The 25,298-nt window shown below is 39.2% G+C and overlaps 1 protein-coding gene across 10 annotated transcripts in view; it reads left to right on the forward strand.

Moving 5' to 3' along the window:
• Positions 1–237: 237 nt before the first annotated feature.
• The window catches only part of SBF2 (SET binding factor 2), a 268,580-nt gene continuing 243,519 nt past the window's right edge, over positions 238–25,298 (forward strand). For 6 of the 10 annotated variants that reach the window (XM_065838442.2, XM_065838445.2, XM_071808910.1 and 3 more), the window contains exon 1: positions 238–450. In XM_065838442.2, coding sequence (XP_065694514.1) covers positions 396–450 — 55 coding nt within the window. In that variant the 5' untranslated portion in view covers positions 238–395. The remainder of the gene's footprint in view (positions 451–25,298) is intronic. The other 4 variants (XM_065838444.2, XM_065838446.2, XM_065838448.2 and 1 more) reach the window with 1 other exon arrangement.

Below are 25,298 nucleotides of genomic sequence, written 5' to 3' on the forward strand. Positions count from 1 at the left end.
TGTTCCGGGGTCCCCGCGCCCTGGGTGGGTACCTCAGGGGGAGGCTGCGAGGAGACAAAGCCCACCGCGGGCGAGGTCGGACGTTCCCCGCCCGCGCTGGGCTGCGGAGCGCGCCGGGAGCGTCTGCAGCGGCGACCCCCGAGCAGCGGAGCGCAGCGTCCCGCCCCAGCCGCGTGCCGCCGGCGAGCCCTCAGCCCACGCCCAGCCCGGCGGGGTCACGGCGCAGCGGTCTCGGTGGCGCGCAGGCGCACAGCGCGCCCGCGCCTCCAACATGGCTGAGGTGGTGCCGCTTCTCTTGCGGCGGGCGCGGAGGGGAGGATGCTGAGCCTCTCGGGAGCCGCCGCCGCCACCGCAGCAGCAGGGGTGGTGAGGCCTGAGGCGGGCTGCTCTCAACCATGGCCAGGCTGGCCGACTATTTCATCGTGGTGGGCTATGACCACGAGAAGACAGGTAGGTGTGGCTGCGCGCAGGGCTGCCCCGCGGTGTCTGGCCTCTTCCCCCCTCCCATCGTTCCTGCCCGGCCCCGGCCCCCTCCCGCCTCCGGTCGGGCCGCAGGAGGAGGAGACTGCGGCGCGCACGGGCCGCGTGTCCGGCCGTGGGGAGGAGGGTGGCTGAGGGCAGCGGGGCGGCCTCACCCCCACCGAGGGACGCAGCGGCCGGCGGGGCGAGGGAAGGGTTAATCCCCCTTTCCTGAGGCGGAGCGGCCCGGCGGGAAAGCGGAGGGGCTCCTCTGCCGCCCGCTGCCGGGCCCTGGCATCCCCGGTAGAGGGGCGGCCTCGCCTCCGCCCCGCGGCCTTGGCCCACCTCGCAGCCCCGCCGGCCCGGGTCATGGCATGGAGCGGCCCCGGGCGGGCGGCAGCCGGCCGGGCTGTACCCCGCGGCCTTGGCCTGGGCAGCGGTCCCTTCGAGAAAGCTGGGGCCGCTTAAAATGTCGCACACGGACGCGCACAGCACCGGTGCCCAAGTGGCCGCACCCCCTGAGCGGGCAGCGGGGCCCGGCTGGGGTGTTTGTGGTGCCTGTTTCCCGAGCCGCGTCGGCAGAAAGCGGCGGTGGTGGCTGTCACTCCCCCACCTTTGTGCTGCTGACTGGGGCACGGACCCCTGCGGCCTCAAAAGAACACAAAGACTAGGGGTCCTGGGAAGCACTGGGGCGTTTTGACTGGGGTCTTACAGCTTATCGCCTCTTAAAAAGGTGTCGCAGCCTGGGGAAGCGCCGTGGCACTCGGGAGGCTCTTCAGGAATGGTTGCTCTGCTTAGAGAATCGATGTGTTTTCTGTCTGCTCAGGTGAAAGGAAAGTGGTGTTATCTGCTGGCGTTCTGTGGATGAAGAGAGAGTGGTTTCTATTATGTAACTTTCTGTTTTGATAATATCACATTTGTTGCTGGAGAGATCTTAAATCCGTATATAAACTGATTTGAAAATGAAGTGATTGTCAGCTGATATGTGTTTATACTGGGTATTTCAGAACAATCCTTTGAATGTATGTTGTTAATAAACAATGTTTTAAACAGTTGAATGTCCCCAAATTTATTTGGCTCTGCCTAAACTAAACAACACTCAAGTTTGTTATGCTAAGTAATTCTTTGAAGTAGCAATTGCATGTAATGTGAATTTGTTAATTATAAAAGTGCAGCTAATTAACTTTTAGAGTAAGATCCTTTAATTTTTTTAAAGAAGCACAATTTTCAGATAAATCACTATATCTATGTGTTTATAAAGATACAATGGCTTACAAGATTCTGCCAAGGATCTCCTGGATTTTACTATACCAGTATTGTTATTCCATTAATTGTGGTGTGGTTCCCCCTCTTCCCCTCCAACTTGGAAATAGACTTGTCCTAACTGTAGTGACAAAAGTATGAGGTATGTGAAATGGAGAGTACTTTATGTTAAAAACTATTAGGTTGAAAATCTCTCCTTTTGTCTCTCCTGTTTGGAACGTTTTCCCTAGCTATAATAGAGAGCCCAAATCAAAGAAGCAACCAGAAAATGCAAGGGTTAATTGAGGAGACAGAACAAGTATGCTGCCGTCTTAAAGGGTATGATCAATCTGGCACAGCCACTATGTGAAATAAAATCACAGATTGCAGTGGAAAGCTTTATGTTTGTGAAATGTCTTCATCTGTAGCATTTAAGTATGTGTTTAACTTCCTGTACATAAATCGTCTAATTAAGTTGAGCAGAATTGCTTGCATGGATGAAGTTGTGCAGATTCAGAAATAATTCCAGAACCTTAATTTGAAAAGGTCATGCCCAGAAAGTAACTATTTAGACTTCATTATTTAAATTGCTCATTGCTGCTTTAATGCTTCATACTAAAAATGCTTGAAGGACCAACATTCTGTTGAAGACTAGGCATGCATTGTTTTCGAAATTCCTTTACCCCCACATGCAATCCTATAATACATGGAGTACTGACCTTTCTTTTTCTTGTAAAAGCTGTAGTTTCTTGATGCATTTATTGTGCTTACTTCTATATGAAAAAGCAGGAGCAAACATTTCTAGGACTATAGACTTATTACCTGGGAAGCTTTTAAATTATCAAGTATGTTCTCTTTTTTCTCCCTCCTTTTTTTTTTTTTTTTCCCCTTTCCCCTGCTGCCTCCATCTTCAACAAGGTTCTGGGTTGGTTTTAATATGTTTGATTTTCATGTTGAGCGGAATTACATTTTATAGTAGGTTGTGGTTTTTTTTTTTTTTTTCAGGAAAAATCTGTGGAATATCTTTGTGTAAACAAGCAAACAAAAATCCTGTAACCTTCCCTCTCTTCCCCAACCTGTACGTCAGCAGCAGTTTGGATAATGTGCACTTGCGGTTAATAAGAAAGGATGTTTATAGTAACGACTGTTCTCCCAGAAAAGCCCTTCTGCCTCTGCTATCTCTCTATAGCAGCCATCATCTGTTTTAACTTTGCATGTGTTACATGGATTTATTTACATGTGCCAGTATCTAAAATATACTGAAGATGTGGTAAACATACTACTGACTTGTGCATATTATCTAGTTTTATTCACTATAAATACCTAAAATGCTGTATTTCTGCACTTGTGCAATTCAGGAGCAGGTTTATAGATTTTTCTTGTTGCAGAAAAACTTCAGTGTTACAAGTTTTTATCCAACATAGTCAGTCTTAAGGGGAAGTGGATGTTTTTTTGTCCTCAGATAAACCTAAGAGACTATCCTCTCGGGGGTCAAATGTTTTCAAGTTCATTCCTGCTCCAGTCTAGGCCTGTGTAAATTGATGTTACTGCAGTCCTAGTGCTATCATCCCTATTGTGTTAAATCTTCCTTTTGTTTTCAGCTTGCTTTAGGATGTTGACCTGTTGAAGAGACCTTTCTTGCTGAGTATTTTGCCTGTGTTGCTGTATTATTTTTTTCTGGGTTACTTTTCTGCTATTTTTTGAGGCAGAGTTGGCTCACCAGGATTTCAAACGAGTGCCAGTGTTAGCATAAAGGAGGAGCAGGAGCATGCAGAAGGAGGACAGATCACTGCAGCCTGAATTTATATGAGCTTAAGTGGCCCTAGAACCTTGGGCACAAAGGTGTTAGTCAGGTGTCTTAGTCTCCTGAATGCTCCAAGGAAAGTAATGGGTGCCTTCCAACAGTTCCCAAAACAGACAGGTGACTTGTGCTCAGAGAAATGCCCGAATATTCAATGTGAGTGGAGAATGAGCTTTGCTGTTGGCAGTGTAGGTGTCAGTGGACTTTCAGGGACGTGGGAAGTTAAGGAGAAGTCATTGTGTAGTAAAGGATGATCTGGTTCACTTAGCTTTGTATGTATTTCAGGTACGCTTGACTGTATTCCTGCTTAAAAAATTGGTCTATGTCTTTCACCATGAAAGTAAGCTTGAATATGTCATAGTTCTGATTGCTGTTTTGTATTGTAAAGACTCATTCTGAACCACTATGAAGAACTGCAATAGCAGTAGCTCCTGTCTGAGGTTCATGTTCAAGTGTCTTGACATGGTTGGAGGAGCCAGATTTAATAAATCCTGTACATTTAATAAAAACCCTTGTTTTTGTTCTAACAGTGGAAATGTGAAAGATTTAATATTATGTTGCATTTAACTTAACCTTTACTGAGGTAGATAACCACATTTTTCTCTAACGTATCAGCACAATATAAACCTGTTATGTAACTTGCTACGAGAAACATTTATCAAAGTCTCTAAAGGGAACAAAGGTGCTAGAAAAGGTAGGCAGCCTGGGTTAAAAGCTAGAGAAAATCCCAGAAGACCTTGCTGTATATCCATTTTCTTTTTACATGGACTTTGAAGTGTGTTTGATGTGCTTCACCAAAAATTCCCATTTAACTTGTTTGCGTAACAGAATGTGGATGGGATTTAGGAAGAACACAGATGTTTGCAAAGATCACAGAAGGGCATGAGAAAATGCATTTTTGTTTGGTTTTGTTTTTGCTGGTATAAGCCGTAATCATAAATTTATCCCTGGAATTTGCATATGATGGTACTCAAAAAAGGTATAGGAGAGAATGTTGTGTGTCTTTAGCTCAGCAACTGAAAGGCAAGGCTAAAGAGAACTAAATCCTGGGTTTGATGAATTTGCTCATACACCCGTAATGGCTTTGCTAGGGATGCTGTTGTGTAGCCAGCAGTTGACTCTCAACACCTGTAAGATGCAGCGAATGTTTCCTGTGGGATTGTTTGCTGTAAGAAGACAGACCAGTGTTGTCTGTTCTTGCTTGCCTATGCAGTTGCAGTGTGGATGACAGAAGGCTTGCAGCAGTATAGCAGTTTTAGTTGGCCGTTGTCATAACTGATAAATGCTGATATAACGTGTAGGCGCTGTTGTCATTGTTGCTGTTCGGATTTTTATCAACTTCTTTTCAGGGAAGCCTTTCTTGTCTAGCATAGCTTTATATCTTGCTGGATTTTGAAATTAGACAAGTGATTGATGATAGAGTAGAAGTTTCTAAATGCAGTTGTATGGTGATTTTTTTCTGTGGACAGATTTTGCCTGTGAAGAATTTTCGTTTAGTGGAGTAAATAACATATAATATCATGAGGACTTTTTGGTGTATTTGTTGTATATTCATTGTTAGGCATTCCTCTGGGTTAGTATGTATCTGAGGAGTGGATGATTTCTCGGTATCTTGGTACGCAATCTCTGTGAAACAGAAAATGTAGAAAAATAAAGAAATCAAGTTGTTACTTCAGTGGCTTTCTGGTTTGTGCTGCAGCTTAGTTTGATTGGAGTGCAGTCTAGGGAAATCTCAAATGGAAAAGAAAGAAACGCAACAAAACCTAGATCCTTTTTGTGGCAGAGGAATTCTTACAGCTGTGATTTAATGAAACAACAAGTGTACTATCAGAACTGAAGTGGAATGCAGATAGTAAGTAACTGTGTATTGGTAAGAGATTGCTGTAGTTGGCTGTGACTGGGGAAGGGCATGGGCGGGTGCCCGGAAACTTTTCCAAACAATTAGTTGCTCTAGTATAAGAAGTTATCTCTCTCTACAAACCTTGTCCTTGCTAAGTTCAGTTTTCAAATACAGCAGCCTCCACAATACCACACTGAAACAGAGTAAGAAAATAGTATTTCCATTCCTGCTTTTTTGCTTTTTTTTTTTTTTTTTTTTTTTTAGATAAGACTATCTTGAAAATCTGCTTGGAGAAAACAAACAAACAACAAAAAACCCCAACTAAACCAGTATTTTTTTGGTAGCATGTCTTCCTAAAATGTATTTAAGCAATTTCTTCTAATATATAATAATGAGAAAAAAATATTGTGATTTTGATTTAAGGATTCACTATAATTTTGGAAAAATCTCAAAATCAGTACAGATCAGTATAAAGCTTCTTTCCCTCAAATGTCTGCTAATGAATATCTCTAAAGAACTTGGATTTGAAACTCTTTGCTCACTTGGTCTTGCCGTCATAATAACAACAGCAATAAAAATACGTTGTTTTCAGCCTTTCAATTTAAATTAAGACATTCATAGGGCTTTCATGTTTATTCTGTAATGAATCTTCATTTGTCCTAAAATGCGAGGAGACAGATTGTGTTGAGGGAAATATAATTTCGTATCTTTGGGGATATTGTAAGACTGAAGCGCAGTAAAGAAACTTTCTCTGCTGTTTTCTGTCCTGGATTAACTTTGTGGATTATCTAACAAAAAGACACTTTTCCTGCAGCATGTTCATGGAAAACAATTTGTTATGCAAGCCTGACTGAATGCCGTTTAAGCACTGGCCTTCTATAACCACAAGCATATTTTTCAGTGGGGGGACAATGAGAATGACATTTAACTCCTCCAACATCACAAACATAATATAATTATCTTCTCCAGTGTTATAAGATAAGACGATTGCTATGGTGATACTGTGAAATTAAAATACCAACTACCTTCCCAGCTACTGGTAGTTAGAAAGTAAAAAACAAAGGAAAACCACAGTTGCTGTGGTATAATTTTAAAATGTGGAACAGTGAATTCACTGTTCAACCTTGATAAACCTCAGCAAATGTTGTATCTTACAAATATATGCTGGTAATTAGAAAGTCGTCTTTTACTCCTCCTTTGCAGTGATTTTTCGGGCTTCTTGCTTATATAGTGAAAAAAAAAATTCTGAAAATAACACTGTTATTATTGATGAGATTAATTTGCTTCTGCTTGGTATTTTGGGAATTCCTGTTATATGTCGTCATTGAAATAAATTATTCCTTTGGAGTCAGTGGTATATTCTGAAGTCAGGGACAATCCAATTAGTGTTGATCGGGATTTGGCAGCTAAATCCCTGCTCATTGAGCCAAGAACATGCTTGTTATTGGTTATCTTTTAGTGACTAGATGCATCATGATTTCATGTCTCTGATGATTACGATTATCAGTTCTCAGTCTTCTACAAATTGTATAATGTGGAAAAATGTAATGACTGAACACAATTTGAATTCTTTGTTTGCTTGTCTTGTGCTCAGGGTAACAACAAAGTAACTAATCACATTTCCACTAAACTGGAGTAGGTAACAGACTCTTAGTACAGCAGCCAGAACCAGTAGCTGTTGACAGACAGTACAGTCTGAGGTTTTGTGTAGCTGTAGCAGAGGAATGCTAATATACAGAAAATACAAAATCGTCATAATTCTGGATACAAATTCAGGACAGCTGCATACAAAACCACATTGGACCCTGGGAGACCTCGGTGGATGAGGCAGAGGAATGCTACTGGGGTTACAAAATCAATCACTCAGAAATTTGGGGGGGGGCGCGGGGAAGGTAGGAATGATGTCCTTTTAATGTGGTTCGTATGTTGTTTCCTAGGATTTAAAATTGCAAAACACAGAAAATTCACTCTCTGATACTTGGATAGGTCTTCAGCAAGATTGGAAACGTCTTGGTAGACTTAAACATTGGATCTAATGGAATAGTAGCTGGAAGGAAGATGAGACATTCTGGTGGAGGGTTTCTCAGATACTTGTGGATGCAAAGGAATGACAACTCCTCTTTCTAGAGTTTTGACTTGAGTTGTGGAAAATCATGCTTTGGAAAACAGCTTTTGTTGAGCTACTTTTGCCAGATGCCATAAACTTTAATGCCAGGAGTAGTGAGTGCGGTGGGATGGCAGCGTCCCCTCAGGCTCTGTGCTGCAGATCGTGACCCTGTGGCTCGGGAGCCCTTGCTGTGTACGACAGCGGCTGCTCTTCCTGCTTACGCTGTTTGACACATTCTGGTGTTCTAAAATTCTTTCTGTCTTCTAGTTTGGTTTTCCAGGTTTACCCCAGAAGAATCTCTGACCTTAGTGTGTCTCTCTCATTCTCCCTCCCTCCCTCCCTCCCTCCCTCCCTCCCTCCCTCCCCTCTCTCTTAGTCTGTTTGGCCATTTCTATTTACTCTTGTTTTTCTGAGATGAAGTCCTCTTGTCCAATCAGTCTGACTGCTCGGGGTTTTCATCTTTAAATAAATATCAGTTCATCACCTAAACACGAATGCCAAGTTTTGTCCCTGCTGTGAATTTTGAGCCTAAAGGAGTGTTTGCTAGAACTTTTGTTTATGCAAAAAAGTCCTTTTCCACAGTCTTATTTCTTAAAAACAGAAAAAGTATTTGGTGTGATGTTTTCTGAAATAATTGAGCTGGAGGCAGATATTATGTATTGAGACTTAAAATGGTATATTTAGTTTAGGTAAGTAAGAAATAATTGAAAATAGTTATAGAATAAGAGGTTAGAGCACCCTTAGCAATGCTTGTGGCTGTTAGCTATTTGCATATCAAAAGGGACTGCACTTATGTTTCTTCTTAGTTTCTTACAACCAGTTGTAGCACAATAAACATTTTAGCTTGATCACTGCATTTTTAAACTCTCACATTTTAAATTTGTACTCTTAACACATATATTTGTGCTTTGGACAAAGAAATACAGACACTTGTGCTTTTTTGTGACTATTATTCTGTGAACTATAAATATAATTCCTAAGTAGCAGTAAGCGTAAGCTGACTGTATGAGTAATAAAGTACTCAAGACCTTATTCAAAAGGGCAAAGTTGTGATCTTGTCATAAATACAACTGTAATGGACTTGTAATTCTTGAAATACTGTTGAATGGGCATACTGTACTTTTTAAATAACAGTAAATTAGGAAATCTGTGTTTTTTTAATGCTATTACACAGGCTGCTTTTCATAAAAACGCAAATTGCAATTGCATAAAAAAATGAAAGCCACACGCTTTGTTCCTGCAGAACTGTTTCTTCATTAGTCGTCTCTTCCCAGAAGATATATAGTAGTTTTACGAAGCTTGTGAAATGACTAAGCTGTTACTGTTCTATATTGTTACTATATACTATTTTTAAACCAAGTTTAACACAATTCATTCTAGTAGAAGTTACAGGGGATTTCATTTTTCTTTCTTCTTGATTAGTAACTTGTGAAGAGAGAAGTAGGTTTCGTATTTTTGAAGAACTTAGAATTTTTTGAACGTGATTTCAAAGTAAAATTGATTATACATTTCCTTCCTAAACCACGGGTTTTAAACCACATTTTTTTCCCATATTATGTTGGTAATTTAATCTGTTTCTAGTCTCTGTCTTTTAGGTTGTGAGTTTTTAGAACCTTTAGTCTGTGAGATGTTTTTTCTTCACTGTTTTTTGTTTAGTCATGGACATGGCTCTCAATACTCATCCTGTAAGAGCTGGTAGCAGATTCCGATGTGGGTGATTGAAATTTGTGATTGAGTTCATTGTGTCTAGTAGAAGGGTCTGGATTTGCCCTCGATATCTTCATCTTTCCCAGCTTTGAACACTCACGTTACCCGTAAACGCTGGAGATGGCTTTTGTGCAGTTGAGAAGGTGAAGTGGCGGGTCCTTGTGAGGGTTCCTGGTGCTGTGCCTGCCCAGGCTGCTGGGCAGAATTTGCTGTTGTAAAGTAGCCTGAGCAACAGATTGTGCCCAACTGCAACTGAGGAGCTAGTTGAAATTCCCTGTTAAGGGAGAGAAGAACTGCTGCCAGAGCGTTGCCTTCAGCTTTAGCGTTCACCCACGGTTCTTAGAAATATAGTTAATTATTTTATGCTTTTGAGGAGCTACTTGCTTTGGCAAAATAGGAAACTAATTAGCGTCGTGTTTCTCATGATCAGCAAGTTTCAGCACTGGTAGAAAGCCCAAGGTTTGGAATAGATACTCTTAGTAGTATTTCCAAAAGAGATAAGAATCAAAGGATGCTTTCCATGGTAATAAATAGTCAAAGTTTGGAATTCATGTTCAGAAATTCGTGCAAGTTCTATGTGTTCAAAGTGCTGCAAAGAAATATTTCCTCTTCAGATACTTTATAGTGTCTAAAACATAAATGCTTGTTTTAAGTAACAAATTCTGGTTCACTTTGCTAAGTGAGTTAAGATAATGTCTGTGGAAGTCTCAGATTTGCCCTTTAGCTGGAGGTAACTGCCCCTCCAGCAGTTTTAGACACCCAAACCGGTTCTGGGCTAGTTCCACTAATGGACCGGGGTTTTGACTCAAGCCGCCAGTAAACATGCTCTGAGCTGAGACACCTGGATTTGTGTTTCGCATGGGGCACACGTTGCTTTTTTCCAGCTCTGAAGGGCTGATCGTTTCCAGCAGAGAAGCAGCAAAAAGAACTGGAACATCCCAGACCGTGTCAGGAGGTGGTTGTGGGACTGGGGTGTTGAAGCTGTGGTGTGTCAGCTGGGATGGCAGTGTGATTCAGCGGGACAGCCAAAGCAAGTGGCATGTTTTTTCAGTTACAGGCAACTGAAAAGAAAACAAAACCATGGAGAACCACATGTTTGTGATTTGGAACCCAAAACTCTTCTTTCAAAAGATTCTCTTTCCTGTTTGATTAATCTGCATAAATAATGATACCAGGTTTGCCACTGAGTAAACAGTGTTGATTCAAGTAGTTATACTTTTGTAAGGTTGTTGTTTCAGTACTGTGTTTCCCAAATACTTTGTTTAGAGTGTTTATTGCAAAGAGAGATGAGATCATACATATTTAACAAAATATCCTTGCGGAGGCTGTTTTTATTATTTTGTTCTCTTTTGCCACATGGCATCTTTTTAGAAGAGGCAAGGCTGTCATTGAAGCATTTTATTTTTTTTGTGAGAGTGTGTTCTTGAACAGTGTCCAGAAAACACACTGTCTACCTTTCTGACCCTGTGACAAGTTTTGCATGTTTAAAAAAAGATGTTTATGTGTTTGCTCATTTTTATTTTTTTATATATATTTTTTTAAGAAAACATGGTCCAGTTTTTTAATAAATGGCCCATTTTCAGAAAATTGCAGTTGAAGAATGTGTGGCTTCACTAGTCTAGTCTTTAGATGTAGTCACTGTTAATCGTAGCTGCTTTTCTTGTTAGTAGCCTGGTAGAAGACAGAAGGTAATAATTTACATTCATACTTAATTCTAACAAAAATGAGGTTTGTTCCTCGGTATGAGATACGATTTTAGAGGCCTAGCTCTGAAAACTATAATTTTTGTAATGTTGTTTTCTTGATAGTATGCTCAACATTATCTGAAGTTAGAAGACCCAGAGGTGGGGTTTATATAAAAGTGTGTACATATATATCTATATATCTATATATAAGATCTTAACTTGGACTGGACCCCCAGTGTCACCTATTTTACAGAAATGACTCTGGAGGTGTTCCCTTTCCCATAGTTGTGATGGCTAAAGATAGGATCCTGAAAAATAAAAACTGTGCAACTTGTATCTTTCTTTGTTGGGGAGTTGTGTGTGTTCTGTTCATTCTCTGCCTGCCTGCTGGGTTTGTGGGTTGCATTGTCTCCCACTTTTCACCTCTTTCTTCCTTCCCTTTCCTGTCCTCCCCTAAAATCACTAATTTTTCTTGTTTCAGGTTTCTTGTAAAACTTAAATTATGACTACTAATAAAATACTTTGTGATCCTGAAGCAGAAAACTCTTGAACTGCAGCATGTAGTTCTGAATTAAAAATCCATTCCTGTTTTATAAAGACCAATTTTACTCATTTTGCTTTGGGTTAAAAAAAAAGGTAAATATTTCAACAATATTTCAACTTCAAAAAAATCCTATATGAAGTCTAGAAATGAGCAGGAGTTATTGAGCAGTAGGCAGGAGTTATTGAGCAGTAGGAGTCCCTAATTACTTACTGTCTATATCTGATATGTACGTCCTACCTAGTATTAACTGTGCTTTCTTAAAGGTTTAAAAATAGATTTGTAGACACCAAAATGTAAATTCTATGTTTTATTAAATGTATTTGATTTGTGGTTTTATGAATACTCTGAATATTTTTTAAAATTCTTATGTGTTTGACAGTTACCGAGAAGAGATTTGAACTGTAGTGATATAGTTGTACAAAGCATCATATACTTAGAGTTTTTAGAACAGATGGACAAACATTTGTGTCACCATTGCCTGCCAATCTTAGTTTTCAGCATATTATCATATCTGGAGCTTTTAAAGAATCTGAACTGTTGCTGGTTAAATGATAAGAGTCTCAAGAGTTGCAAGTAGAGGATAAAAGCAAATGGTCGCTATTCATAGGCAAAGTTGGTAGCATGGACTGCCAAAGTTAGTTTTGCAGACCTTGTTTTGTTCAATTTGTGAATATCTGGTAAAAAGAGAGGTGGAGTAGTTAGGAGATGAGACTTGCAGATGATTTAAATAAAAAATATTAAAATAATTTGGGATTACTCAATGTAAATCTTATGGTGAAGGGCTCCAGAGAGAGCTGTGGTAGGTAGTGACTAACTGTTAAAATTTTGGATGAAATGCAGTTTTGCTAAATACAAGCTAAAGTGTATGCATCAGTGAGAAAAGATGGTCCTGACATACATTCACAACAGTAATTTCCATTTCAGCTGTTATCACTTAGTGAAAAATTTCTTCACATTTATTGAGACCGTTCTCTGTAAACATCAGCTTAATGTCTGGTAATAAGTCCAACAGTGAACTCAGAAATAAACAGTATGGAATTCTGGAAAACAAACAAAACAAAACCCAACTAAACAAGCACGAGAAAACATTGTTGTGTTGGAGGTTGCAGCATAGGGGACAGGAATGGCTGAGGTGTTCCCAGAGCTCTGGTTGCGCTCTGGTTTCTGCAGTCCTGAATCCTGGGCAGGACCTCTGGGCATCACCTGAACCATTGTTGAACTCCTCCTAAGAACCCCTCAGTAACAGCTCTGTCACAGCCTGCTCTGTCACTCTGTTCCAGTGCTATGCTGTCCAACTTTTTGAAAGGATTTTCACAGTGTTTGACTCAAGTGGTTTCTGGTGCAACTTTAAGCCTGTTATTACTTTTCTCCTTGAAGTGTGGTGACCAAACTGGATGTGGTAACTGACATGGAATCTTACCAGTACAGAGAGTGAGATTGTGATTTGCTGGTTTTGCTGGCACTTCCATGTGTAGACATTGCTCTGATTTATTTATTTATTTTTTCAACATCAGGATATGGAGAGTCACTTTGTGGTTTACTTTAACCTCTGCATCCCTTTTAACTAAACGGATGACTATTTGGCCATGCCATATATGTGTAATCAGCTGTTCTGACCGAACTCTGCAGCTTTGCAGTTTGCCTCTGTCATGCTCTTTTGTAACTTTTTGCAATCTTTCAAGACCACTTTGAATTCTTCTCTTCTTATCTCCATTTTTCTGAAAGTAATAATTTATGTGTATATATGAAAAGTGTTTGTGTTAGTGTATGTGCTTATATATATTTAGAGAACAACTACAGTTATATTTTGTGTTTCAGCCTGCAGTGACTTTAATCAAAAACAAAACAAAAACCATCCCGAAACAAAAACTGAGCATTGAACCCCAGAATGGCTCACATGTCACGGCTGGGAGATAGAATTAATGCTGCTCCACATATGATTGTGTGTAGCGAGTAAATTTGCAGAAAGTACATTCAGGTGATGTTCCTAGTCCTATTACATTTGAGGTGCCTTGTAGGATATAAATTGGGCTACAGTTTGAGAGTCAGGGTACTTGAAGAAACAAGAGTGAATTATTTTGTAAACAACAGAACTAGGGATATCTTTCTGCACATTTTTGTCTTTGCCTTGAATGTCTCTAATAGTGCTGCTACTGGGTAAGCCACAGGATGTCTTGAATACTCTTTTTCAAATCAGGGTCACTGGATAATATTTGTTTGGGTTAAAGGCAGTTGATCACATCAACCTTGCTTCTGTAGGAAACCTATCTGAAAGTAGCATTCTTACTTGCAAGAACATGATTTGCTGTCACTTAGAAGAATATCTGCTTTCCTGTGTAAGACGCATTACGCTCCAGTTAATATTCTGGGCCTACCACAACCTCAGAAGGGAGAGGTTATGTTCTATTAATTAATTACGGGCTCATAGTCAAGAGGCATTTGATTGTTAGGCTGTGGATGCAGCTCTACTTTCCTCAGTTATGCTCTAATTTCAAGCAACCAATTCCTTCATGTTCTTATAATTGTGAGGTTTGGATAGAGGATTTATTTTTTTTTAACTGATAATGGTGCATGCCCTGGAAATGCATTGCAATATGTAAAATCTTGGCAGTATAGCTTATTTATGGGGAGGGAGATGGCAGTAAGGAGTTCGGAGATTTAGCATGTAAGCAGGGAATCATACTTTATTCTCGCATTACACTTTAAAAAGAATTATCTAAAAAACTGAAAGAGCATACTCATTGTTTAAAATCACAAATTGATGTTTATTTTAGATATTTGTATTTGTCGTGTTTTTGTTTTATTTTATTTTATTTTAGTCACCTAAGTATTTAACAGCATTTGCAGTATTTGTTTAACTATGCTTAGAGATCAGGTGAAAAAATGTTATACTACATGGACAATATGATTGACATTATACGAAATTCAACTTCAGTGAAAACTACTAGTGTTAGAAGAAATACAAATACACAGTAGCACTTATGATGTTTGGATACAACATATTTTTTGAGCCTCTCTTAAAGGACTGCATTCTTTGTGTTGACCCCCACTTAATGTAAGTCACTCTGGCAGCTGCATTCTTAGGGGAGGAGGGAATGAAACAAACTGTTAACCTTTGAAAGCCAGAACACAAACAAACAGTGTTTAACTTGTGGACATTTGTGGATATTTCAAACGATGGTGTTAATTTTGATTGCCTTTTTGAAGTAGAGCCATTCTTTTTGTTCTTGGTTCGGAAGCTAAGCATATTGTTTGGAACTTTTCTGCAGCTGTGAAGAACAAAGTTGGTCATGCAGTAGTTCAGTCAGATGACATCACGAGATGATTTTGACTACTGTGGCAATCTACTTGCTTACACAAGGGCGAACGCATGATCACTGGCACGTATTTGTTTCCATTTGATTTAAATCAAGTAAGCATAGATGGAATTATGTTCTGTTGCTATTTGCTTGATCCTGTGGTTCTAGGCTATTGTTATTTTGACCTGAAAATCATTCTACTCAAACTTTGCTCCAGTTTGTTCTCTTAAAAGGTGCTCCAGGTAAGTCCTCTTATCTTTAGAGGGCAGAGCATTCCCGTAAGGCTGTGGGTAGCTCAGGGATGTTTGAATGGTGACACACCGGTTTGGAGTTCTGGCATGATGGAAGGCCAATAACCGCCGGGCCTTGCTCGTGCCCCCCGCAGCCCCGGCTTAGAGTACTGGAGAATGCAGAGCAAAACATGTCTGAGCACTCGGGGCCAGACTCTCTCGAGATGATTCTACATTGCTTTATTGAACTGGCTTGCACATACTTGTGCGGGGTTTAGCTGGTAGAAATGTTGACAGCCTGAACACTGGCATTAATGCCATTCCGGCAGGTGGGTAAGGAGCTAATTTTTGTTTGCTAAATACATATGGGCCATAAGATATGCTCACACTTACTGGAAGCTCTTTGTTTTTTCAGTGCTTTTAGTCTATAATCAGTCCAGACAAAATATTTGGCCTACCAGGATATGTGAATCATTTTTCTTTGTAAGGCCTCATTTGTGATCTGTGTTCTGAAAATGTTTTGTATGAGGGAAACATTGAATGTGCTCCGAAATTTTATTGTTCACATGCGTTTTTACAGCTGTTATGTAAAAGTCGTGCTTTGGTAACATCAAAATATTATTTAATTGTTTTAGCCTATTGGAACCACAGGAAATATCCAGGGTGGGAAAGTCAGATGACTTGTCATTCCTCATCACCTGTAGGTGAGCAATGGCAGGCAGACTCAAAACCACAAAGAAAACAAGTTTTAGCAGATGGTTAGTTCTGGGGGGGGGGGAGGGGGCGGGAAGAGAAGAAAAGTTGCTCCTTCATCATTTATTCATTGCTGATACTCAGGCTTTGAGTAGAAAAAATGCTTTAAGGTTTCCTTTATCAATACAAAAACATATGTACAGTACAAAACTTATGTTAGGGATTGAGTCAACAAATTGACTGTTTGTTTGTTTTGTTTTTTCTTTGTAGTCTGGTTTTGAAAGATATGAAGGGCATGTACCTGTGAGTGCAGGTGGGCAGGGCACTGTCTGAAATTCTGTGTGGCCTTTCAGCGTGTCTCATTACCTGAAGGAAATGTTCCCCACAGTTGCTGTGAGGCCGTGGGGAAAAATAATGTTCTGGTACACAGCTGGGATGACCTTCCAGTCACAAACTGGTGTATGTTGTGAACATACTTTAAATGAAGTATGCCATGCAGGAGTTTGATGTGTGATATTTATGGCTGATGTCTGTCAGTGTGTACAGCTCCATGTTCCAGTTCCTCTCAGTAAAGCAATGTGGCTCTCTAAATGCTTAGAGGCAGGAAGCATTACAGAAAAATGATATTTTAAATAACAATAAGGAATGAAAAAGGGCACTGGAAGAGAAACTGAAAGATCATAAACATTGTCTTTTAGAGAGCAAGCGTGCCATGTACAGAGGAAGAGTCCTGTGAAGGTATTGGAGAAATAATTAAAGGACTTGGAAGTTGAAGCAACTTCTTATTACAGAGGATTGGAAGTGAATTTCAGAGCAAGCATGTTGAGATGTGCTAAATTTTATTTACAGATTGGAGTATAGATGTGGTCTTCTTAGGCAAGCTACAAAACAGGAATTTGCAGTGATGTGTAATATGGAACTACAAATAAACACTCAATTTAAGGCTAATGTGAGGTAGTTGGGGAAGGAGCTGCATGATATCTGTGCAGCACTGTCATGGTGTGGGCTGTCAAAAAGGCCCTTAGGAGGATGATTCTGTCTTTACAGAGTTCAGATGAGCGTGATTGTTTTGATTTGAGACAGTTGAAAGATAGGTGTATCTGAAGATACTGCTTCTGAAATGAAATAAAGGCAGAAAGATAACTGTCTCTGCTGTCTGAACTGTGGTGTTAGTTCATAGGCACTGTGCTGAAGCCTGATCATGTATTGCAAGAGTGTCTTGAACTTACAGAGATAATAATTTTTAACATAGTTGGCAAATACTATTCAAAAGTAATTTTAAATTTTTGGCGGTCCTGATAATTTCCTAGCTCTAGGATAACAGTGTGTCCAGTGTAAGCCAGCATTAAGCTACACTGATGTTGTAATTTAGCAGGAAATGTGGATTTTTCAAATATGTTTTGGGTCAAGTATGTATTTCCTTTGATTTCATGCAAACACTTTTTACTAAAGATCAGTTTGTTTTTTTTGATATTATGAAAATATTTCTCATATTTGTCAACTACCTAACCTGGAAATGCTTTTAGAAGTGATGATTGTTTTGCTTGAATGTGCGTCATACCAACTTTAACAAGTTACACTTTTCTGTTTCTGTGGAGTATCTTTCTGGTATTGAAAACAACAAACCACAATACATCTAAACTTAAAGCAAACCTAAAGCTTTGTTAACCTTCACCTTTAAAATTGCAGAAAATACATTACCTTCTGTATAAAGAGTGTCATTTATCAAGGATTGTTCTATTTGTTTTAAAGCAAGATGCATATTGTAAAGCATGCCTGTTTTGGCTTCTGGTTTCTTGGCTTGAAGATTGCAGCTCTATCTTTTACACAGATGTGCATTTTATTTCTTGCTTAACCTCACTGTAATCCTTCTTGTGCACATTTGATGACAAAGAAGTAGCAGAACGTCTTCTACAAAGCATTTGGATACTTTGCTGTGTACCAAATCATCACTTTGAATTCTGGGGAAAACATGAGTATAATGAAACAGCTGAGATCCAAACATGTCAGAACTGAGTTTGAGAATAAACATTCTGCATTTTCAGCTGCTCTGTTCAAGATAGTATTTTGGAACATGGAATATGTGACTACTATGTGTGAGAAGATGCAAAGGACTTTTTATTTGATGTAAACACTGTCATAATGCTCCATGTTCTATTTTACTCCAGTGTTGATGATTACTTATTTATGCTTTGTGTTATTTGGTAAGAATGCAAAAAGAACTTTTGAAGAATCAGCACAAAATATTCCAGATTATCTCAAGGATAAAGTTAATTTTATTCTTCATGACAATTTTCCCTATTTCTGTGGGAAAAGATTGATGATTTTTTAAAACTAGAATACAAACCTTTGCCTTTTTGGTCATTAATCAGACATGAAGCCCAAATCCTCAAGTTTAGGGAAAAAAAACCTGCTCTATCACAGCAGAAGTTGTTGTTCTGTTATGAAGTCTGTAGCGTTTGTCACCGCAGCCTCAGGCAAATCCTGCGCTGTGAATAGGATGACACAGTGAAGCAATTGGATGGACCCGTTTTGGAGGATTTGTCTGCACAGGGTCTCCAATGTGGGATGTGTCACATGGAGATACAGTAAGGGTGTCTTATCCTTAATTAAAGTGTCTCATCCTTAATTAAAAATTCCCTTTTTGAAAAAGTATGAGAAAATATTTGTGTAATTGTACCACTAGTGTTTTCTCAGGTAGTAATTCTTTAAGGAATATCTGTTTTCCCTGTTGGATACTTCTGAAATGGTATCCGTGTTAAGTACCTTCATTTTAGTATGTTACTGCAAGTAGTGTCAGTGAATTCAGTTTTGGCAACAGATTTACAGTTTAAAAGGTCAGTGGGAAAACAAAACCAACCAAACAAGAAACAAGCAACAACAAAAAAGAAAACCAAAACAAAAAAACCCCAAACAAACCCAAAACAACAAAAAACAAAACAAACAAACGCTTTCCATGAAAACCAGCTATTCTTTTTACCTTCTTCTTTCTCTTGGCCTTGTCCCTGCACCAACAACCCTCAGCCTTTTCCTAGGTGTACCTCAGTTGGCTTCTTTGTTGGAACTTCAGTTCTCAAATTGCAAGCAAATTATTTTGTATATGGATGGTCACTGCTCCTCATATAGCCTAGACATAATGTCTAGATTGAACAGGTCTGTTTCATAGCATCTGAAGTAATCTTAGAATAAAGTTTTGGGTTTTTTTTCTTTTTTCCAGCCTTCTGTTAAAGATTTATATGCTAGTGAGCTCAGTGACTATTTCTTTGACTAAGACTTTTCTGAGACTTCATGCTTTATGGTGTTTGTGGCAGTTCTCTCTAAGTACCTTTAGAATTGTGAACTCAGGCTAAACTAGATTTTCAATGTCCAGCTGCTGGACATTTTTCATGAGCAGTCTGAGGATACAATGGTTATTCTCTCCAAACACGTTAGTTAAGGAGAGATCAAGTAGCAGGTTACTTCCTTGCTACTACCTTACAGTTCTACAGGTGTCTTCCATACTGTTGGATGGTGAACATGAGAAAACATGAACTGATGTATTTTGTATTCTTTGGAGTCCTTCTGGGTGCTTAGTGCAGTGGTTGGGCTGAACTTTGCTATCTGTTGCATGATAACTTTTCTTGGAACGGTGTCTGCTGGATGGTGTTGTGGTCAGCCCTGGGAGAAGAGCGCACTCCAAGCACGGTGGTGTTTGAATGCCACCGTGGCACTCATGTTCACACCTGGGTGCTTCTGGGTGATTCTTAGCCTCCTGCAGATGCCTACGCTTGCGGTGTTGATACATCTGTTCCCTGTGCAATCCAAGTTTATTAGACATCCGTAGCAAACAGAGTTGTAGCTTCCTCGCCTGTTCACTGCGGGCAGAGGATGTTGCTATAGATGAGGTTATTGGGATGCAGGGGGAGGGGGACGTTGCTGTGACTATTCAGAGTCACTCTGGTAGGTTCTGCTCTACGTATCATCTGATCCTCTGAGTAAGATGGTGTGAAGCTGGACATTTATGCTGCCACAATAAAGATCATATGATTATGAGCGTATTCTAGGTCCATTATTTTATTTCTGTCTGTAGCAGCTGCCTTATTAGATCATGCAATAATGAACTGATGTTCTGTCCTAGTGGGGAACGTAAGAGGAGTGGCCCTGGCCTCTTCAGTTTAAATCGAAGGCTATAATTAAACTTCTTTCAAGAATTGTTCTGTTTGGTTATGTTCTGGTTTGAGTCATGACGGGGTTGCGGAATTGCCATTTTTTATGTATTCCAATTGACACAATAGAGTTGTGGTCTGGTAGGATTAGTAAGGCCAGAAGATTTCTCGTCAGAGATACATTCACGAATGGGATTCCACCCCTCTAGCAGGGAAAGATGCTTATGAAAATAAGCCAGGATACAGACACTTAGCACAACATGTTTTTTTCCTTTTAAATTGAGAGTAGGTATCCTAGGTATTCCTTTTCCATTTAATAGAGAAGTTCTTGTACTGGCATCAGAAAAATTGGATTTTTCCATAAGATTTGTTGTTTCCAAATCAATAGCTAAACTTTCTAATTTTTCTTCTAATGAGCCTTGAATTTGTTTTTACATTTTGAAAGTAGTTTTTTAACTTTGAAAGTTCTGAAGTTTGAGTACTCAGTCTCCAGTAAATTTTCTCCTCTGTTTTGCTGTTGACAATAAACTTAACAAAAGAGTCCATGAGGCTAAATAAACAAGGACAGGTACAAATACAAGACAAGCCTGATATGGTGATGTGTGCAAACCCTGTAACTCCCTTTTTGTAAATCTCTATTAAAATGTGTAGTTACTAAGTAGTACAAGTCCTCAGAAGGCTTAGCGTGCGAGATGTACATGCAACACTTAAAAAGTCATGCTGACAGCAAACTATATTGGAAATCCCTGTTAAAATTTAAAACTACGTTCACTGTGAAACTGGATACAGAGTGTGGTATAGAGCCAGCGACACTGTTTCATGTTCAATGTATTATCTGTTGAGTTTTCTGAAAAACAACTCCTGTTGGAAGACTTTGTATTTTTACCAGCTGTTAATCAATTATTTCTGTATAACTTTTGCTAAAATAAGGGAATGGCAACAAGTTACAAATGTTAGGCAGTAGAAAGCCTTCATCTTCTCTGTCTGCAGCTCTTCTCAATAGTTGTCAAAATATTTTAATGTTTACTAGAAAGCATTAAGTAACTTGCCTCAGCTGCCACTTGAACAAAAATCAACACCAAAAGCCAATGCTGGTAAGTTACACAAAACCAGGGAGACCTGGAGGAGAACCAAGCCAAAAACATACCCAAAAATACCCCCTAACCCAACAAAAATCCCCAAACTGTCACCACCACCAAAAAAATAAACTAAAAACCCCCAGAAATAACTTCTGTTTTCCTCATATGTTTTCTGTAGAAATTTAAGGCCTTCAGATCCACAAGTGGATTCTGTTGTAATGTATTTAAGTAATGGATAGCAATATGTTTTATAGTGTATGGGGTCAGCCACTCAAAGGAGGTAATATATAGCATGAGGATGAAAAGATAAGGCGTACCTGTGCCACTGTCAGGAAGACTTGTTTGCTCAGTCGTGTCAGCTGCCGTACGGGTGAAATACTGGTCAGTGATGAGCAGTGAGGTGAGGAGCATTGCCTTGTTCAACCTCTCTTCTGCAAGCTTGTGGTGCTCTAGCTGAAGCATAACGAAAGTGTGTGCCTTGCTTGGTTCTACATGCTCTACACGCAAATTAAAGCACTTCTGCATTTCCAGTTTCCAGGATGGGGGAAGACAGCGGTAGAGGCTAAATATATATATATATATATGTGTTTTTTTTTTTTTTTTAATTGCAGGGGGGTGTGTCTTTTAAGGATTATTTTGGATACGTTCCTGTTTTATTTCATTGTATCTCTGTACTTAAATCTGTCCTGCTTCTGTTACTTTCAAGGCAATATATATTATGATTGTATTGTACATAGGTAGGACATAACCTGGAACGTGACTGGAGTATATAGAAAACTGCTTCAGTTTAAAGACAAATTCCTTCTTTGGAAGTTGCATCTTAGAATGTTTATGTTGCAACATTAAGTGTGTTTTTGTCATAGTAATTGATTCAGTAGAATGTAATAAGTCTGTAGAGGGCCAGTGCAGTAATAGTTACTCTTGCCATGATGACTACAGGAAAGTAAAAGATGAGTAATGAAATGGGCTGGGGAAGATTGCTGGCACAGAGTTGATACTGGAGTAACTGAGGAGCAGGGAGAAGTGAGAATAGAGGAATGTAGGTGGAGTGTGTGCCTGGCTGAGCAAGATGGGTAGAAGCTGTGCTGTTACCTTAATAACAGCTGATATAAAGTAGATATTGCACCTTCAGGAAGCTGGCATGGTCTGTAGGAAGATTCTTATGCATCTGACTGGTCACTTTTTCTGTTTTATTAGTATTGATGCTCCTCAGAAATGTTTCATTCTGACAGAGAGGTTCTGTTTTTCTTCTTACATCTCCATGGAGACTTTTTGGAGTTGAAGTGAGCAGAGATTATGTACACACAACCTTGTCTTGTCTTCTATAGCTTCTCAGTTCTCTTAACTAATCCCAAGCATTTGTTAAGTGTGTGATGGCTACATTGTAATGCTGTACGTAAGAAAAGTTAGAAAGGAGAAGGCTGTTCGGGTTGGACAGTGGTTTTTTGCCATGTTCTTCTTCCAGTGTCAGGGTTCTGACTGATACCAGATGCTGGTTAGACCAGTAAGGAAGCTTGCAGATAATAAATTTAGAAAGCAGCTCTCATCTATGTATGTATTTCAATTATTTGGCATATTAAATCAGAAAATCAGATAAGTAGCTTTCAAAGTACTGGTATTTTGCTAATAATAGAGTGATAAAATTTTTAACTCTGGCAAATAGATTGTTGGTAAAATAGAGATTTTAGTTTTGCTTACAATATTTATCAAATCGAATACCTGCTAATCCTTTGTTCTTGTGGACCAGTCTTAGGTGTTAAAATGTCCTTCATGGAAAGGCTAATGGAAACAATTTTCGATGTATTTTACAGCATATTTCCTGTATCTTGATTCTTAAATTCACAATGGTTTCTTTCTTATTTAAAAAACAAGATACATTAAGATACATGTCTCCAAAATGTAGACGATATATGCTCTTGTTGTGTATGTATGGGGTTTTTTGGGGGTAATGTCTGAAAATATTGTCATGCTAACCAAACTAATAGGCCATTGTAAAGTTTTATTTTTTTTCCTCCTTTCGTGGTCTATGCATCAGATGTTCCACTGGGAGAGATGCAGTTTGTGTCATTCAGCTATGTGGTGGAGGGATTTTTATTTTACCACTCAGTAGCCTCCGGTTATGTAGGGGAGGCTGGAAAAAGTGAGGAAAGGATAAACCTGAAAGTGTAAGGCTTTTTCCTTAGGTTGTAAAAATAAGTTCCTGAAAGGATAAAGCTGTTAAATAAGATCTTGCAGGTCCAGTGAAGGGAACTTGAGGGTTGATAGTTATTATTATTGTGGAATTATAAAGCTGGAAGTTTTTACATTACACCACAAATAAATGTGACATAGAATACTCTGGTTTTCAGTGGATACATTGATTTAAAAAGGAGATATTTCGAACTGGCCATTAATACTGATGTGTTTGGTTGGAGCGTAATGGTAGCAGAGTTTAGTACTGCATTTGTCAAATGGAGGAGTGCAGGGGGCTGGAACTGTGGTGATGCACAGCAATTTTATAGCTGGTGAGTCGTCACTCAAAGAAGCTTTTGTGCTGTCATGCTGTCTTGGCAATTTTCAACTTGTGCAACAGCCACTTGAAGGGCAGGTTTAGGAACAGCCTGTAGGCTTTTTGTACAAAACACTGAGGATTGGTCTCGTTCCTGCCAGGCCAAGGGTTAAGGGAAGCGGAAAGTGGCTTATAACCAACTTCCACTTGCCCTCTGGTCCTGGGCTGCTGCTCTGGGGCGCCTGGCCAAGCACACGTAATGCAAAAGACTTGCTGGGAAACCACTTTGTTTGAAGATAGAGAGTATATGCAATTTGCAACTATTTGTACATGTTATGGAAAATGTTGCATTTAACAAGTAGCGAAGAAACAAAGTTATGTTACAGACCTGTTCAACAATATGAGTAGTTTATACCAATGTGCGTTTGCATCTCAGTAGTCTTTAGGAAAAAAAAAATCAAAGTACTTTCAGACATGTTAGTCTCATATGACAGATTCTTCATTCATCAAGAGTTGAATTCTTACTGATCTTTTCCTCTACTAGAAACTAGTAACTCACATGTGGTGTCCTCATCCCAAATGCACTGTACATTCTAAAGAATGTAAAAGGTATTTCTTAAGGTAAATTCTCTTGTACTCAGATAAAGTATTTCCTTCCACTGTTTAAATATTTAAACTTGTTTAAATAACAAAATAATATTTTAGTATCATTTGTAATTAACTCAGATTGCATCATTCTGATTGTTCTATACCTCTTACATAGAAAGTTTTCCTACCAGTCTCAGTGTTTAGCTTGTACATCTCCACTGTTCCTAGATCTAAAACATTCTCTTCCAGAAAAAACACAGACCCAAAAAACAAAACCAGCAAAAAGCCTCCCCAACTTTAAATGTTATTCTGTCATAGTTCACCTTTGTTTGTACAGATGAGGCTAAAGTAGTTCTACTCTGAATGTTCATGGATCAGTGTTTTCCCTCCCTTTTTGTGCAGGACTAAGGTGGTCACCAATGGAATGTTGCTTTCGCTCTATCAGGACCTAATTTTGCCTTTAATCGTGATTATTTTTTTGTGTCATTTAAAGTAGTTTTTAAAGTGTGTCCTGTCTTTGGCATGTTGAGCTACAGCATTAGCTGTTCTCCAGAATATAATTAGATGATTGGAAGTTATTACTACTAAGGGAGAGAAAGCGTCTACCATTCGTCCAGAAAGAAAACATTATTACAATTCAAGCCAAATAGGATAAACAGCCCCCGAATATTCTTTATTAAATGTCTCGGTCAAGTGTCTAAGCTTTTATCATGAAGGCTTTTGTTACTTCTACTGAAAACAATGAAACTCAGTGCTGGTATGCATAGGTTTAAAATCTGTGGCATATTTATTTGTATGTCCAATTTTTATGGTTTTGTTTTCTTGCTTGTTTTGTAAAACTGTGTGATGTAAAGTGTTCTGATGCTTTTACCTGTGCAGAGGAACTCGAGAGGGGCTGCAGAAGTTGAATCTGTTGCTGTAGTGACTCTGCAGTACTGTGTGTATATCTCTCCCAAACTGGAATTGGTCCAATAAAGAAACCTTTGAGGTAGTCCATTGGAATACACAAAGTTGATGGAATAAATATACTGTATTTAAGCTAATATGAAGTGATCACATCACCTCTGAAACCAACAGTAGTGTGATATAGGTGAGGATTTAAAAAAAATGTTTAAACCTTAGAATTATTTGGAGTTAAGTCCATTCCTATTTTTTGTGAACCAAAAAAGAAAGTTTCACTTGTTAAGGTAATGTTTGCTTTTAAACCTATGGCAACCTTTCTCTAGGTTGTACATTGCTATCTCAAAGCTGTATTAGATCATTCATTCTTTTGTTAATGAATCATCAGAATTATTTGTTTGACAATGAATCACAAAGCAGGTTTGAATGAGGCTTACTGAGGAGTGTATTATTATATCAAATTTGCATCACAACTGCTACATTCCTACATA

The sequence above is a fragment of the Patagioenas fasciata genome, chromosome 5, assembly GCF_037038585.1.
Source record: "Patagioenas fasciata isolate bPatFas1 chromosome 5, bPatFas1.hap1, whole genome shotgun sequence".
Taxonomy (NCBI): Eukaryota; Metazoa; Chordata; class Aves; order Columbiformes; family Columbidae; genus Patagioenas; species Patagioenas fasciata.